At 43.5% G+C, this 18,384-nt stretch overlaps 1 protein-coding gene across 4 annotated transcripts in view; it reads right to left on the bottom strand.

Annotated features, from left to right (window-relative positions):
- The window catches only part of LOC140201171 (inactive phospholipase D5-like), a 174,896-nt gene that overhangs the window by 71,028 nt on the left and 85,484 nt on the right, over nucleotides 1-18,384 (bottom strand). For all 4 annotated transcript variants that reach the window (XM_072264855.1, XM_072264856.1, XM_072264858.1 and 1 more), the window contains one exon: nucleotides 16,057-16,196. In XM_072264855.1, coding sequence (XP_072120956.1) covers nucleotides 16,057-16,196 — 140 coding nt within the window. The remainder of the gene's footprint in view (nucleotides 1-16,056; nucleotides 16,197-18,384) is intronic.

The following is an 18,384-nucleotide window of genomic DNA, read 5'->3' as shown; positions in this document are numbered from 1 at the left end:
CTTCTCTATCACCTGCCTATCCTCCCTCTCGCACTGTCTCCGAGTTTTCTCTATTTGTGTGCCAACAGCCCCTTCCTCCACCTCTTCAGTTTGGTTCCCACCCCGCAGCAATTCTAGTTTAAGCTTTCCCCAGTAGCCTGCCAGGAAGGACATTGGTCCCCCTCGGATTCAAGTGCAACCCATCCTTTTTGTACAGGTCACTCCTGCCCCAAAAGAGGTCCCAATAATCCAGAAATCTGAATCCCTGCCCCCTGCTCCAATCCCTCAGCAATGCAATTATCCTCCACCTCACTCTATTCCTATACTCACTGTCGTGTGGCACAGGCAGTAATCCCAAGATTACTACCTTTGAGGTCCTGTTTCTCAACTTCCTTCCTAACTCCCTGTAGTCTATTTTCAGGACCTCCTCCCTTTTCCTACTTATGTCGTTGGTACTAATATGTACCACGACCTCTGACTGTTCACCTTCCCACTTCAGGATATCATGGACGCGATCAGATACATCCCGGACCCTGGCACCTGGGAGGCAAACTACCATCCGTGTTTCTTTCCTGCCTGCACAGAATCACATGTTTGATCCCCTAACTATAGAGTCCGCTATTACTGCTGCCTTCTTCCTTTCCCTATCCTTCTGAGCCATAGGGCCAGACTCTGTGCCAAAGGTGTGGCCACTGTTGCTTCCCCCAGATAGGTGTCCCCCCCCCCCCCAGACAAGTACTCAAACAGGAGTACTTACTGTTAAGGGGGACAGCCACAGGGGTACTCTCTAGTGTCTGACTCTTTCCCTTCCCTCTCCTGACTGTTGGCCACTTATCTGTCACCCGAAGCCCCAGTGTGACTACTTGCCTATAGCTCTTATCCATCACCTCCTCACTTTCCCTGACCAGACGATGGTCATTTGGCTGCATCTCCAGTTCCCTAACCCAGTTCCTAAGGAGCTGCAGCTCGACGCACCTGGCAGATGTGGCAGGCCAAGAGGCTGGGAGTCTCCCAGACATCCCACATCTAACACTCAGTACAGAACACAGGCCTCACAGACATACTTCCTATTCCTCACAAGTAGCTTACCTCACCTTGAACCGTTATCACTGAAGCCCCGTTGAACCAAAGCCCTCCTACCCTGTCTCGTTCTACTCTGACGCTCACTCCTCTGAAGCCCGCTCTATAAAGCTGTCTTCTTTTAAATCCTTCCCACTGGTCAAACTTGCTGACGTCCACGTGCTCGGGCAGTCATGCCTCGATCAAACTGTTGAGGAAAAAACTGTCTTCTTTTAAATCCTTCCCACCGGTCAAACTCGCTGATGTCCACGCCCTTGCACAGTCGTGCCTTGATCAAACTGCTGAGGAAAAAAACTGTCTTCTTTTAAATGCTTTCAACCAGTCAAACTTGCTGACGTCCAGGTGTTTGTGCAGTCGTGCTTTGATCTCCCATTACAATTGTGTCATTACCCTTATTACATGCTTTATCCAGTTTCCTTTACAATCTCAAACCCTCATCTTGGCTAGCATTTGGAGGCCTATATATGATTCCCATAATTGTTTTTTTCCCCTTTGAATTTTTTAACACCCACAAAGATTCAAAATTCTCTGACCTTATGTCATCTCTTTCTAAAAGATGCAACAGAGCCACACACCCACCTATACCTTCCTGCTTGTCCTTTCGATATAAAGTATATCCTTTGATGTTAAGCTCCCAACTATGGCCTTTCAGCCACGACTCAGTGATGCCCACAACGTCATACCGACCAATCTCTAATTGCACCACGAGTTTGTCGACGTTATTCCGCATATTATGTGCATTTAGATACAGCACCCTCTGTCCTGCATTCTTCACCCTGTTGAATTTTGCCTCTGTGGTACAATTTAACTCTTTGCTCTGTCTGCATTTGTACCCAATCATTGGCTGGTCCTTCCTTACATTCATGTTACATCCATCATCTACTTGTAAACCTGCTGGCTTATCCTCAGCTCTATCATACTGGTTCCTATCCCCCTCCCCTATTAGTTTAAACCACTCCCATCAGCTCTACTAAATCTGCCCACAAGGATATTGGTCCCCCTCAGATTCAAGGGCAACCACTCTCTTTTGTACAGGTCCCATCTGCCCAAGAAGAGGTCTAAATTATCCAGAAATCTGAATCCCTGAAACAAATATCATGATTTTTCTTTACTGCAGCAAAACTGTATGTTCAATGTTCTAAATCACTTAATGCATGGTTTATTTTTGCTGCCTTGGAGAGGTGTGTTTTGGGGGCTGGACAACAGGGGAGTGTGATCACGAGTGGGTAGGCCATAATCGTAACTGTAGTCTTTGTGTGTGTTGCTATAGTGTTAGCTGCCACTGACATTCCCAGGGACTGGCTGACCTGCTCCCAAATGTTCACACCAACAGTTGTGTGCTGCAAATCGAGTCCTGTTGTAGCCGCAGTAAACTGATAAGCCCTGGGTTTGTGAAAGGTCCTCACTGCATAATGCAAACACAGTCAATGAGGTACAATTTAACACCAGGTTCAAACCTGATCCCAAGTGACTCCTGCACAATGGATCGGATTACAATCAATTCTGCCATCTTGGCTAGCAGCATGGAGCTGGAGAGAAAAGTGGGGGAAAGTGCAGTGAAGAAAGTGCAGTGGAGAGCAGCAAGTTCAAACCTTCTCGAGAATATATAGCACTGCGTAAAACTCTTAGGCACATATAAATTGCGAAGGTGATAAGACTTTTCCACAGTAGTATAGTAATTTTATATATTGCATTGTACTGAAGCCACACAAAAAAAAACAAATTTCATGACATATGTGAGTGTTGATAAACCTTATTCTGATATGGGTATCAGAATACAAAATGCTCCAACACCTCCTGTGATATGGGTCTCTGTTGTGGACTGAGAGTGGGAAGGGGGCAGGGAGAGGGGAATCATGGTTGGGAAAAGGGGAAAGGAGAGGGGAGGGAGTAGGAAGCACCAGAGAGACATTCTGTAGTGATCAATAAACCAACTGTTTGTAATCACATGACCATGCCTGGTGTCTCAGGGCTGGGCGTGTCTGCACCCACGCCACCTTCCACCCCTTCTCGACTCCTTCTCTGCCACCTGGTCCGTACCCCTCCCACGGTGTTCCACCCTCACCATTACTGATCAGGAACCTATTGACCTCCACTTTAAATAGACCCAATGACTTGTCCTCCACAGCTGCCTGAGGCAATGAGTTCCACAGATTCAGCACCCTCTACCTAAAGCAATTCCTCCTCGTCTCTATTCTAGAGGGACATCCTTCTATTCTGAAGCTGTGTCCTCTGGTCCTAGACTCTCCCACTGTAGGAAACATTCTCTCCTCATCCACACTCTATCTAGGCTTTTCAATATTCGACAGGTTTCAACGAGATCCCCCTTCATTCTTCTAAACTCCAGCGAGTACAGGCCGAGAGCCATCAAACACTCTTCACACTGTACGTCTTCATACAGGAGTGAAAGGAAAGAGCAAAAAGCATGGGTAAGATAATACTGAATTCTTTTGCATTATTTATTTGCTGGCATCAGTAGTGAAACCACTAATGATCACGGCTGTTGTCGAGTACATGAAGCTGTTGTTACCTGACAACATTTTTTTTACTGCGAGTGTCATTTTAAGTGCCTGGAGGAGGCGGGTGGATGACGTCATTATAAAAATGCGGACAGGTTTCTGGGACATTGGGCGGAGAAGGAACAGCAGACTGCGAGATACCAGCAGGACAGCGAGCTGGGTGGAGATAGTTGAAGAGTTCACTACAGCAGCGGACGAGTCTAATCCTTCTCCATGTCCAGAGGATTGTGGTAATGAGCGGCACACAGTGCATATTGTTTATGTGACTGTCACTTTACATGATCCATACTTTGATTTCTGGAGTATTCCTGTGGCAACCACTTTTTGTTAACACATACATGGGTCTGGGTGTGTTAGGTGGCGACCACTTATGTTAAGGAATATTCCGTGACTGTCACCTTGTGGTATCCCAAGGTGGATCTTGGAAGGCTACTCAACATCTGGAACCTGCTGTGACTGCTATCTTCCCAGCGTGGATCCTCTGGAATTTTCCGTGATTGCCGCCTCGTGTCATCTTAGTGTGGATTTACAAGTTTCTTTCCCTCATCTGTTTCCATGGATTTCTGGAATCATCTGGATTGCCATTTCTGGGACTGTGTTTACGTAAGATTTGAGGAGAACTCTTCCCAAACCTGACACCGTTTGTGAGCTACAAATGCATAGAACTGTTAATTTTTGTTTAGGGGAGTAATTTGTTTAATTGTCTGTATTTTGGGTAGATACTGAAAATATAACTGTTTAACATTAAAAACTGAGTCTGTGGTCTATTGCTGCTGGCACGTAACACTGTAACTATGTCCTTTTGTGGTGACACCTATGAAGAGTTAATATTACTAGCCCAGGAGAGATTTCTCCAGAGAACAGGGAAGGGCGTTCACTGGCAGTCTTTATACTCCCATGCTGAATAAAATAAGTGAAATGTAGAAAATCTAATAACAGAATCCATCCAACCAGGGATTTTAATCAGTTTAGAACAGATCCCAGCATGTAAGGGATACTGATCTCTTGTAAGTAAATCAGCCTCCCTTGCCATCAGTATTCTTAAGGTCACCATTAACTGTAAGCTTAATTAACAAAGATATAAATTACGTGGCAACAAAAATGTTTCAGAGGCTGGGTATCCAACCAACCTTTCCAATGCGTTTCCACTCAGACAATGAACAAGCCAGGAGCACAACCTAGTCTTCTCCATTAGCCTGGGTGAGTGCGTTTCTAGAGCGAGTCTGAGCTTCGGGGCCTGGGTCTGAGAGTGAGGAACAACCCGAGGTTTGATCGATTTAAGCGCCGGGCAAGATTGAAAAAGTCAGGGTGTCAGGGCCGGAGACGAGGGACAGGCTGGTCGAGCTCGCTCCTCCCCAGGGTTTACTCGGCTCCGCGGTGAACTAAAACTGCTCCTGAATCTGCTGCAGTGTTGCCCGTCTTCGAGGACTCGCTTTCACGAGCATCAGTTCTGAAGGCTATTTGCTTACTTTTATTGTTTGCACAATTTGTTTTTTTCTTCCTCTCTGCACACTGAGTGTTTGACAGTCTTCTATTTTTTTTAATGGGTTCTATTGCGTTTCTTTGTTTTGTGGCTGCCTATAAGAAGACAAATCTCAAGGCTGCATAAAGTATACGTACTTTGATAATAAATGTACTTTGAACTTTGAGAGCAGCTCCTGCGATATTCTAGGAGCTTCACGCCAGCCATGGGAAAAACTTGCCCCATTAAACATCAATCACTTCATTCAAGTACATGAACTTTCCTGAAGGGGGTCTCAAGGGCAGACAGGGAGGCACAGAAGGCTTTTTACACGCTGGCCATCATCAATCAGGGCATTGAAGTTGGGATGTAAAGTTTGCAGTTGTACAAGATGTTGGTGAGGCTGCAGTCGGAGTACTGTATTCAGTTTTGGCCACCTTACTACAGGAATGATGCCATTCAGCAGGACAAAGAGCAGAGAATTGTTATGACCGGAGTCAAATTTCAAAGTCAGTTTATTATCAAAGTTTGTATGAGGCTCTCCGCTGGTCGGGTTTGACCATGGACGTCATGTCCTAGCTGTCACACGCAGGCTAGGACAGTACATTATGGAGACCATGTAGGAGGCTCCCCCTCTCCACACAGCTGATGAGTCCATAAGAAGGGTCGAGACCGATACAGTTTGGCACCAGCAGTGTCGCAGGACTTGCCAGTCAGCGTTGAACTCAATGTAGGATTGCCTTAGGGACTCCAGCTCTGGAGTTTTCCTCGGGGTTTACTCTCAAAGCCTTCCCCATGAGTGGGGATGGCCATAAGGCAGCAGTGGGTTGAGATTAGAGTTTTCCTTCTCCTAAATGAGCTACCAATCACAGCTGATGAGCCCCATCTCCCTGAAGCGACTGGATTTAAGGGGCCAGTAGCTCACCTTTGCCCCTCCTCCTGTCAGTAGAAATGGTCCCACTGAGCTTAGTAGCCAAGCCACACATAAAGGCCAGGAGCTGGACTTGGTTGTCAGAGGCTATTTGAGATGCACGCCACTGGGAGTATTTAAAAGGTAGTAGGAGCTTGTCCCCATTACCAAGCCAGTTACAACAGTCTTAGGGAACCATATACTACCTTGAAAAAGAATCTCAAGATAGTATATGATGAGTTAAGGGAAGTAGTTGAGCAATTTGGGATTTCTTCCATTATAGCCTAGGAAAATGAGCAGTGATCTTTTAGAAGTGTATGAAATCTTAGAGAGCGGCATGGGAGCGTGGTAATTGGCACAACACTTTACAATGCCGGCAACCCTGGTTCAATTCCGGCCAGTGCCTGTAAAGAGTTTGCATGTTCTCCCCGTGACCATGTGGGTTTCCTTCAGATGCTCCGGTTTCCTCTCACAGTCCAAAATTGTCCCGTGATTAGGCTAGGGGTAAATCGAGGGGGGGGGGAGGATTGCTGGGCCGTGCAGTTCGAAGTGCCAATGGGCCTATTCCATGCTTATTTCAATAAATAAATAAATAAATCATGAGGGGTATAGGTAGGGTAAATATCCATAGTCTTCCCCCCTCCCCCAAAGTTGTGGAATCAATAACTAGAATTCATAGGTTTAAGGAGAGGGGAGAGGGATTCCGTAGGAACCTGAGAGGCAGCTTTTCACCCAGACGGTGGTCAGTTTATGGAATGAGCAGCCAGAGGAGGTGGTTGAGATATTTAAAAAGACGCTTGTACAGGTCGATGGATAGGACAGATTTCGAGGGATATGGGCCAAACGCAGGCAATGGGATTAGCATAGATGGAATTTTGTTCAGAATGGACCGGAAGGCCAAAGGGCCTGTTTCCATGCTATATAGCACGATTCCATTATATAACACAATATAACCACTATATAACACGATTCCATTCATTCCCTCCACCACCACGGCTACAGGACATACTGATACAGCTCAACAAAATGTTACTGACACCAGATCCCAATCAGTTTATTGCCATGTACTCCAGGGTGCAATAAAATACCTTGCTCACTTGTATATATATACACACACACGGCAAAAAATACAGTGAAGAACACAAGATCAACGGAATAGTGACGGGTATGAGAATGAAAATAATAACCCTAAAGTTCACCATAAATGTATTATCAAATTACATATATCTCACCCTATACAACACTGAGACTCATTTTCTTATGGGCATATTCAGTAAATCCATAATAGAATCAATGAGAGACTGCACCAACTTTAGCTTTCAACCATTGTACAAAAGATACAAACTGTACAAATACAAAAAAAATAATAAATACCAAGAACATGAGATGAAGAGTCCTTGAACGTGAGTCCATATTGGTTGTGGGAGCATTTCAATGATGGGGCAAGTGACATTGAGTGAAGTTATCCCCTTTGGTTGAAGAGCCTGATGGTTGAGGGGAGTAACTGTACATGAACCTGATGGTGTGAGCTGGTGTGAGTCCTGAGGCTCCTGTACCTTCTTCCTGATGGCAGCAGTGAGAAGAGAGCATGTCCGAGGCGGTGGGGATCCCTGGTGATGGATGCTGCTTTCCAGCAACAATGCTTCATGTAGACGTGCTCAATGATGGGGAGGGCAAAAAGAAATGCTATGGTGACAGTAATGCAGGTGGCAGAATTTAGGATTTAGGGAACATGGCAGCACCACTGGGAGCCAGATGTGATTCTATTAACAGTGGGGAGGAAACTGTGCCTGAGTTTGAACATCTGGGCTTTCATGCCCTTCCTGTTTGTTTGGCCTCCATTGCCCAGAAAGAGAAGATCAGAATTCCATCACCCACAGCTTTATCTCTATGCTTCATAACATTCGGATTTGCAAATATAAAGCTTCACCTGATCTAATTCTCAAATTTCCTCCCTATTTACACAATGGCAATACTTTTACCAGTATGGAAATTATTCACTACTCTTTAAAACGGTGCCAGGTACAGTTATCCAACATTGAAACAGGCCCTTCAGTCCAAGTTGTCCATGCCAAGCAAAGTGCCTACCCAAGCCAGTCCCATATGCCTGCATTTGGCCCATTTCCCTCTAAACCTTTTCTGTTCATGTACTGTTTCTCTCCAATGCCTTTTAAAGGTTGAAACTGTACCCAGTGCTGCCATGGCAGCTCTTTCCATGTACAGTATATTCACCTCAGGATTGCTTTAAATCTTTTTAGATTATGAGAACACTCAGTCCTCCTTTATTGTCAATTAGAAATGCATACATGCATTAAGAAATGATACAATGTTTCTCTGGAGTGATATCACAGAAAACAGGACAAACCAAAGACTAACACTGACAGAACCACATAATTATAACATATAGTTACAGCAGTGTAAAGCAATACCATAACTTGATGAAGAACAAACCATGGGCACGGTAAAAAATGTCTCAAAAGTCCCCGAGTTCCCGATAGCAGGCAGCAAAAGGGAGAAACTCCCTGCTATAAACCTCCAGGCACCATCAACTTGCCAATGCCTTGGAAGCAGCCGACCACAGCTGACACTGAGTCCATCTGTCCGAAAACTTCGAGCTTCTGACCAGCCCCTCCAATACAGCCTCCCGAGTGCCATCCTCTGCCAAGCGACTTCGACCTAGCCCCGGCCGCTGAAACAAGCAAAGCCAAGGATTTCGGGGCCTCCTGCTCCGGAGATTCCGGTTACCACGCAGTAGCAGTGGCAGCGAAGCTGGCATTTCAGAAGTTTTCCAGATGTTCCTCCGTACTCTCACATCCGCCTCCAACAAATCAGGATTGCTTTAAATCTTCCCTCCTCCCTTGAGAAGTAGTCATTTATGTTTGCCTGAGGGGTCTTTGTTTAACCGAAGAGAACACATGCACTCAGGGATGCACTGAAGGGTCTGATTGGATAGTTGAAATCTCCTCCTTCTGACCCAGGTGAGAGTGCTAACTACTCTGACCGCACTGACCCACAGCTCATGATGAACACTCAAACTCTTCAGATGCCCAGGTACTTCTCTTGCTCATCGAGAAGGTGCCTATCTGCTTGAAAAATTAGGTACAGTTTTTATTGATGTAGCTAACCCCAACTTCCCTTATTCCAGGGAACGCTTGAAAAACATCTTGCCCTATAAATCAATCGATTCCCAGATATTCCTGCTGGCAGAAATCAAAAATTCTGGAAAAACAAAATAATTGGAAACATTCAGGTCAAGAAACACTCTATGGAAGGGTCTTGTCCCAATCAATATCCTCGATTCCTTTATCAGTAAGGTGAAGGATCTTTGAGCTGACACATTAACAGTTTTCCTTCCACATAGTGTGTGTCTGTTTCCTTTATTTTCTCTTCTATTTTTCTGTTTGAATCTTCGTTCCAATTGACGAAATTCAGAAAGAGAATTTTCCCAAGTCCATAGCTCATAGCTCAATGAAAGTGGCCTCACAAGCAGATATGGTGCCACAAGGCACTTGGCACACTTGCCTTCATTGGTTGGGTTGGGGCATGGAGCATATCAGAATCAGGTGGTCACATCGCAGCTATATAAAGCCTTGTTTCTTCTGTACTTGGAGTAGAGTGTGTATTTACAGGAATGATGTAGAGTTCTTGGAAAGGATGCGGGAGATTTCCAGAACGCAGCCTGGATTAGAGGGCACAAGCCACAAGAAAAGTGTGGAAAAACTTGGGTTGTTTTCTCTAGTGTTGAAAGCTGAGGTGAGATCTGACAGAATTTTACAAGATTATGAAAGGTATAGATAGGGTAGGCAGTCAGAAGCCTTCTCCCATGGAAAGATGTCAAATTCTAGAGGGCATGCATTTAAGGTGAGGGAGGAAAGTTTAAAGGAGATATACAGGGAGAGTTGTTTTTTTTTTGCCCGAACAGTGGTGAGTACATGGAATGGTCTGCTATGGGCAGTGATAGAAGCAGATATAATCGTGGCATTTAACAGGCTGAGAGCAGGGAATGGAGGGATATGGGTAATATGCAGGTAGAAGAGATTTAGTTTACTTTGGCATTGTGTTCAGCGCAGATGTTGCAGCCCAAAAGGCCTGTTCCTCTGCTGTGCTGTTCTATGTTTAAAGAACATACGAAGTGGGAGCAGGAAGGAACCACTTGGCCTCCTAAATCAGCCCAAACACTCATAAGGATTATGGCTGAGTTTCTACCTCAAAACCACTTTCCAGCTTTATCTCATAGACCTCGATTCCCTTGACATGCAGAAATCTGGCAATCTCTGTACTGAATGGAATTGAAGACTGAACATGCACAGCCCAGGATACAGAATTCCAAAGGTTCACCATCTTCTGAGTGAAAAATTTTCTCCACCTCAATCCATAATTATCTCCTCCTTACTTTGAAATTGAGAAAACTAGTTCTAGTTACCTTAGCCAGAAGAAGCATTAGCCCTGTACCTACCCTGCTGAGCTTCCAAAGAATTTTCTATCACCATTCGCTCTCCTAAAGGAGAGGTAGAGCCAAAATCTACCCAAACTCTCCTCACATGCCAGACGTGCCATCCCAGATGAACTGTTGCTGCACTCCCTCTGTAGCAAGGATATCCTTGGTTTGAAGGAAAGGAAGCCATAACTGTACATAATATTTTAGATATGGTCTCCAGGCAGAGTATCCCACTTCCAACATTTAATATCAGCTTTCTCCTCCCTCAAGCTGTGTCACAACTGAGCTCTCTGGTACACAGAAAAAAAAAGCTATTCGCTCCATTGTGGCTGTGCTGTCCCTTGTCCTGTATACCTTCACCGTATTTCCTTCAAGTGATTTCTATGTCACTGCTATGAGACTCTTGAATGGAGCTCTTGTACACTGAAGATGACCACTTGTCCTCATCATCTTCTTCATCAGGGTCTGTGCCCCTTATTGTCTACCTGTAACTGCAACCTTAACATGATATTCTGCATTGCATTATTTCTTTTCCTGTGTGCTACCTCAAAGTAATTATATTTTGAAATAATCTATATGCATGACTTGCAAAACTAACGTTCTTTTGACTGTACCTAAGTACATGTGACAATCTTAAGCCGAAAGCAATACACCACCTTTGTGGTCTTCAGTGCTTCAGTAATAATATTTTTCTTATGGTCTGAACCTCTGTGATTAGATTTACTGTCAGAAGTCTGCACACAAATCTAATCCTAGTGTCCAGGACTGTACACACATGTAAAGACACTGTTCTGGATTACATACAACAGATCCAATCGCAGCACAGGAGTCAGAGAAACAGAGAAAAGTACAGCAAAGAAACTGACCCTTCAGCCCATCTAGTCTTTGCCGAACCATTTAAACCGCCTACTCCCATCAACCTGCACCAGGACGATACCTCTCCACCCAATATCCTGATAGTCCATGTACCTATTCAAATTTCTCTCAAACAACGATATTGAGCTCACGTGAACCACATGTGCTAGCAGCTTGTTCCACACTGGCATGATCCGCTGAGTGAAGAAGTTTCCCCTCATTTCCCCCTTAAACTCCTCAGTGGAAACAGCCTGCTTGTATTTACCCTATCTATATCCCTGATGATTTTGTATACCTCTATCAAATCTCCTCTCAATCTTCTGAGAAATAAAATCCTAACCTATTCAATCTTTCCTTATAACTCAGGTCCTCCAGACATGGCAACATCCTTATAAATTTTTTCTGTACTCTTTAAACCTAATTTACATCTTTAGGTAAATTTCTTGCTATCCATCTACAAGAGTATAGAATTCTAATTACACACACAGGGTGAAATGAAAGATCTATTTCCAGTACATGGGGCTGCCGACAAATCTAATTTCATTTCACAAATCAAGGAGTAGTGCATTGAACTGAATACCAGAACAACCGAAAAAAAGTGGGGGCATCTGGATCAATACTTTGTACAAGGTAATCAAAACTTCCTCTGAGGCTGAATAACCAGTGTTTCAGCAGGTGTGATCTCACTACTAAATGAATACCCCACCTTTATAATGAATGAGAATCAAACCATTCAGGTTGTAGAAAATATTCCATTAAAAGTTATGACTAATAACACTGGATAACAAAGATTTTACTTTTGGGTGTATCTTATGGATTTTGGGCTGCTGATCATGAGAATCACCATGAAATCACCATGCACACCGTTTTTTTAAAATTGCCTATATTTGTTTTTTTAAATTCATAATTCAAGTCAGAATACCTGATGCCAAAATTAAGGAAGGCATTTTTGTTGGTCCACAAGTCAAACAGGACATTGATAGCAAGGCAATTTGAAGAACTTCTAGTGGGACTGGAGAAAATCGCATGGACGGCGTTCAAGGATGTTGATGAAAACTTTCTTGGCAACTGCAGAGCACCAAGCTATATGCAGCAGGTTGACAACATGTCAGTAAAGATTCATTCTCTGCATTCCCATTTAGACTTCTCCCCTGCAAAACTTGATGCTGTCATTGACGAGCATGGTGAAAGTTTTCACCAGGACATTGCGGTCATGTAGAAATGGTATCAGGGCAACTGGAATCCATCAATGCTGGCTGACTATTGTTGGACACTTAAGCGAAAAGCCTCAGACACTGAGTACAAATGAAAGTCATCAATAGAACACTTTCAGCTTTGTTGAACTATTGCAAAGTATCAGCACTGTTATGCAATTAAACACAATATATTCAATAAAAGTTAATTTCTTGTTTCTCCAAATTCCTACGTGACACAAGTAGTCTGAAATTAAATTTGTGTTCAGCTTCAAGTGGTCTATCACAAACAAAAAAACATTGTGGCCCAGTGTAATTGCTCTCCACCATGGAAGTGACTATAGTCTGGCACCAGCTTACTTTGTAGATGTGACCTGACTGCACATTGCAGTCAATACATTACCATTCATGAAGTTAGTTTCAGCGGGGCCTTTGCATTCTGCAATAAATCCAAAAACAAAATCAAAAATGACTAATATTACACATCAGGAATATAGGCTGAACATTTCAATGTTAACCTCATCAATCCTTCCAGGACTGGAAAACAATCCTGCTAATGACTCTCTAAGTAGTTTTGCTTAGTGATTAAATAATCTGACTTTTATCCTGATGTTCTGTATGCAGCCATCATTATCAGAATTAATTTGTTTACAATAGCACAGAGCATCAACAAGTCATGCCAAATGCATAAATCGTATTGATTTGTTGAGGCTGGCATACAAACAGCATCTGGATTCATGTTGCCAAGTTGCTGAGGTGTGGTTGGTGCATAGTGGATGTAAAATGTATAACACATTTGTGTTAGATTCACCATAGTCAGTCTTATACGGCAAATTCTGTTTAGTTCATCAACCTCCACTCAGCCTACCTCCTCTAGCCCTCTTTTGAAGAAATTACCTGACAATGGGGCTTACCTATAGAATGCCATCAAATAACCCAAGTGTCCATTCCTTCGCACATGACCAGTGATGGACCATTACACTAGCAAGTTCAATTCAGATGTCTAGAGAAGCCCAATCATGCACAGAATGGGCCAAGAGTTATTATCCTGCTTCAGTTTTGCAATTTCTTTCCACGGTTGATACTATATCCACCATCAAGAGCCCCCACTATCTAGGCCATGCTCTCTTCTCCCTGCTGCCTTCAGGAACGGGGTACAGGAGGCTCAGGACCACCAGGTTCAGCAACACTTATTACTCCTCGTCCACCTGGCTCTTAAGCCAGAGGGGATAACTTCACTCACCTCATCACTGATCTATTCCCACAATCTATGGACTCACTTTCAAGGATTCTTCTTCTCATGTGCTTAATATTTATTACTTATTTTTATTTTTTCTTTCTTTTTGAAGTTGCACAGTTTGTTCTCTTTTGCACATTGTACAAAATGTGCTATTGTAATCAAATTAATTCTGATAACGATGACTGCATACAGAACGTCAAGATAAAAGTCAGATTACTTAATCACTAATTAAAACTACTCAGAGACTCATTAGCAGGATTTTTCCAATTCTGGAAGGATTGATGAGGTTAACATTGAAATCTTCAGCCTATTACTGATGTGTAACATTGGTCAGGTTGTTTGTCCATCCTGTTGATTCTATTATTTTTCTTGTACTTACTGAGAATGCCCGCAAGAAAATGAATCTCAGGGTTATGTATAGTGACATGTAAGTACTTTAATAATGTATCTCCTTTGAATTTTGATTAAGGACCCTCACAATCCAGGACATGCCCTCTACTCATTACTACCACTGGAAAGAAGGTACAGGAGCCCAAATACTCACAATCAATGATTTAGGAAAAGCTTCTATCCCTCTGCCATCAGATTTCCAAATGGTCCATGAACACATGAACACTACTTTGTTACTCCTTTTGTTTTGTACTACTGTCTTTGCATTGCACTACTGGTAACAACAACATTTCATCACATTCAGTAACTGTGCAAAAGTCTCAGGCACAACATATAGCTTGGCTGCCTAAGACTTTTGCACCGTGCTGTATTTGACAATGTGGAGTGGACAGCGGGTTTGTAAATCTGGCGGGAGCAAAGGATATTGGGAATGATGAGGGTAGAGCGCTGTAAGAGGGTGCGTAGTGGGGGGGGGGGGCCGATGGCGCATTTGCATACATGTCCAGTCCTGAGGCACGAGGTAAACAATTTTGATTCCAAACTATTGGTGTATTGATCATTACAGAATGTCTCTCTGGTGTTTCCCACTCTCCCCTCTCTCCCTTCCCCTTTTCCCAACCATGATTCCCCTCTCCCTATCCCTTTCCCACTCTCAGTCCACAATAGAGACCCATATCAGAACCAGGTTTATCATCACTCACACATCATGAAATTTGATTTTTTTTTCAGCAGCAGCAGAACAGTGCAATACATAAAATTACTACAGTACTGTGCAAATGTCTTAGGCACCCTAGCTGTCGTGACGGGACCCTGAATTACCCCTACAAACTGTGCTCGATGACCCCTATTAACTGTGCTTTTGAAAAGAGAGAGTTATTTAACATCGATAGCTTGTTTGTAGAAGAGAGAGAGAGATGAATTTTAACTGTTGGACTGTCACTTTAAGGCACTGGAAGTAACTTTGGATTTCTACTGAGTTGGAGTTGGAGACAGCACTGAGCAGCTCGTAAGTTGCTATGGTGACCGAAGGCGGTGTTATTTAATGGACACTCGATGTTATGATTTTCGGCAGGTTGTTGACACTTCCTTCAAGGATTTTTTGCCTGCTTGCATTTCTTCACAGAGGGAGGAAGGAGGAGTTATTTGAATGACAGTTGATGCTCAGTATGGTGAGATAAATAGGAGGTCAGATGATACAGACCTCAGACACAAGTTTGGACACTGAATGAGCATTGTTGTGCCCACAGAAAAAGTGGGTTTTGGAAGATCAATCAGGCTGATTGATCCATCGCTCTTGCAGCGGAAAGAGGAAAAGGGTTGACTAGTGGGGAGTTGTCCATGTGTCCACCCTCGCCTAGGGGATAGCTCCACCACAGAAAACAGCTCCCCTTTGTTAAAGTCACAGTCGGTGACTTTGAAAGGATTTCGAAGGACGACAAGAAGATCACTCTCCCCCTCTCTCCCTCCATCACTACTCAGCTAAATACCACGAACTGAACTGAACTTTACTCATCATCGTAACACTGTATCTTTTTACCCCTAGACTTAAAGAAGCTTGGTTTTTCATACATATATATTCCACACTTACTTTTATGTAATCATTGCTAACCTGTTTGATTTATCTACATTTATATTACTGTATTGCACAGTTACTAATAAATTTTATTAGTTAATAGCAATACTGGACTCCAAAGTGTTTTCCATCTCTGCTGGTTCTTTATTCCCGTCACGGGGATCGCGACACTATATACTGTACATGTGCCTAAGACTTGTGTACAGCACCGTACAATTTAGTGATAAAAAAACCTGATACATATTCAAACATTCTTTAACTTCACCAGCCCCTAATTCATCACCAAGTGTAAATTAAATTTATAACCTCATGGCTTAGTAACAGTGCAGGCAATCTAAAGAAATGTTAACAAAAGCCAAATGCAAATTTACAGAGAATATGCAATAGTGTGTTACTAACTGAAAGTGAGTTACTAACCTCTGAACTTTGGTGTTGTTGACAAGAGGCAGAAAATCCATGACAGCTACATGTATAAATCTCCGAGCACTGGCAATAACACTGAGAACAGCATCGATGTCTGTGGTGCGACCGTTGGGGCACAGGAGTTTCGGAGAAGTCTAATGGGAAAGAAAAAGTGTGATTTAATAGGCGGGCTGTAGAGTTGCAAGAGAATGTCAAATATTGATCACCGCTTTGCCTAGGTTTCATTCTTTTATTTCAACTTTGCCTAAAGTATGAGCAATGTCTTAGGTGCCATGTTGACTCACCTCACCTGTGCTTTTGAGTCCATTTTGGAAACAAGCATCTTTGGCTAATAGTCTCACACAAGGGGGGTGGGGGGGAGAGGAGTGTGTGTGTGTGTGTGTGTGTGCGCGCGCGCATATTAATCCCCCCCCATACAGAGACTGGACCAAAGCTCAACCTACCAAGGTTGAATGGAAGCCAGTGTACAACAGGTATCTTCAGCTGACTAAGGTATGTGGAAGAACAATGAATGAGATTTTTCCCCAGTGACAAGCCCACTTTAGTCTGTGATTGTCTTTGTGTTCAGTCATTGTCTTTGCAAGACAGAGCAATGGGGCTCGGGGCTTTCACTATGTAAGCCAGCACTACCCGACCCAGTAGATGGGAAAGCCTGACCTCCAATGATAATCCAGCTGCACTCAGTAACTAATGCTTATAAAGTATGCTTGGGATTATTCTGAGGTATGGATTTATTACAATGAGAACTTCCAACTGATGCTTTGGGGTTTAGAGAAACTAATTACTGGGTGTAGGATATTCTAATTCTGTCCATTGAAACTACATAAGGAAGACAATAGATGTATGCATACAAAATGCTGGAGGAACTCAGCAGTTTGGCAGCACCTATGGAAAGCGATAAAGAGTCAATGTTTCAACAACACCCCCCCCCATTATAACTTTGTTAAAGGTGTACATTGTGCAGGACAGACACTAAGGTGCCACGGTAGTGTAGCAGTTAACAGAGCTTGGAGATCGATTCTGGCGTCCTCTGTATGAAAGTTTGTACGCCCTTCCTATGGTGTGCGTGTGTTTCCAGGTGCTCCAGTTCCCTCCCACACTCCAAGGACATAGCGTTTAGTAGGTTCTGTGATCATTATAAATTGTCCCGTGTTTAGGCTAGGGTTAAGCCAGTGGGTTGTTGGTTATTGCAGCTCAGTGGGCCAGAAGGGTCTGTTCCACACTGTATGTCGAAATAAAATAAACAGATCTGTTTCGTCGCTTAACCTTCCGGTTAGTTGTATATTCATGGAGCAGTCTTTCAACACTGAAACAAAAGGGGTATCTTTTGTGTATCTGGAGTTGGTACTCAGAGGCTTTTGGAACAGACACCAGTATTGAATATACAAATAGATTCTGCTACCATCGTAAGTATGTAATTCTGTAAATTTACCTGACTCATTTCAAACAGGTACTTTGGATCTGTCTTCACCAGGGAAGACACAAACAATCTCCTAGTTGTAATAGTGGCCAAAGGACCTAGGGTAATGAATGAATTGAAGGAAATTTATATCAGGCAGGAAATGGTGTTGGATAGGCTGTTGGGTCTGCAGGCTGATAAGTCCCCGGGACCTGATGGTCTGCATCCCAGGGAGGTGGCTTGAAGGAGGTGGCTTTAGAAATCATGGACACATTGGTAGTCATTTTCCAATGTTCTATAGATTCAGGATCAGTTGATGTGGATTGGAGGGTGGCTAATGTTGTCCCTCTCTTCAAGAAGGGAGGAAGAGAGAAAACAGGGAATTATAGACCAGTTAGCCTGACGTCGGTGGTGGGAAAGATGCTGGAGTCAATTATAAAAGATGAGATTACGACACATCTGGATATTAGTAACAGGATTGGTCCCAGTCAGCATGGATTTACGAAGGAGAAATCGTGCTTGACTAACCTTCTGGAATTTTTTGAGGATGTAACTAAGAAAATGGACAAGGGAGAGCCAGTGGATGTAGTGTACCTGGACTTTCAGAAAGTCCCGCATAGGAGATTAGTGGGCAAAATTAGGGCACATAGTATTGGGGGCAGAGTACTGACATGGATTAAAAATAGGCTGGCTGACAGAAAACAAAGAGTAGCGATTAACGGGTCCCTTTACAAATGGCAGGCAGTGACCAGTGGGGTACCGCAGGGTTCAGTGCTGGGGCCGCAGCTGTTTACAATATACATTAATGATTTAGATGAGGGAATTAAAAGTAACATGAGCAAATTTGCCGATGACACAAAGCTGGGTGGCAGTGTGAAATGTGAGGAAGATGTTATGAGAATGCACGGTGACTTGGACAGGCT

Source organism: Mobula birostris, chromosome 8 (assembly GCF_030028105.1).
Source record: "Mobula birostris isolate sMobBir1 chromosome 8, sMobBir1.hap1, whole genome shotgun sequence".
Lineage (NCBI taxonomy): Eukaryota > Metazoa > Chordata > Chondrichthyes > Myliobatiformes > Myliobatidae > Mobula > Mobula birostris.
This window is presented reverse-complemented; position numbering and strand designations above follow the sequence as displayed.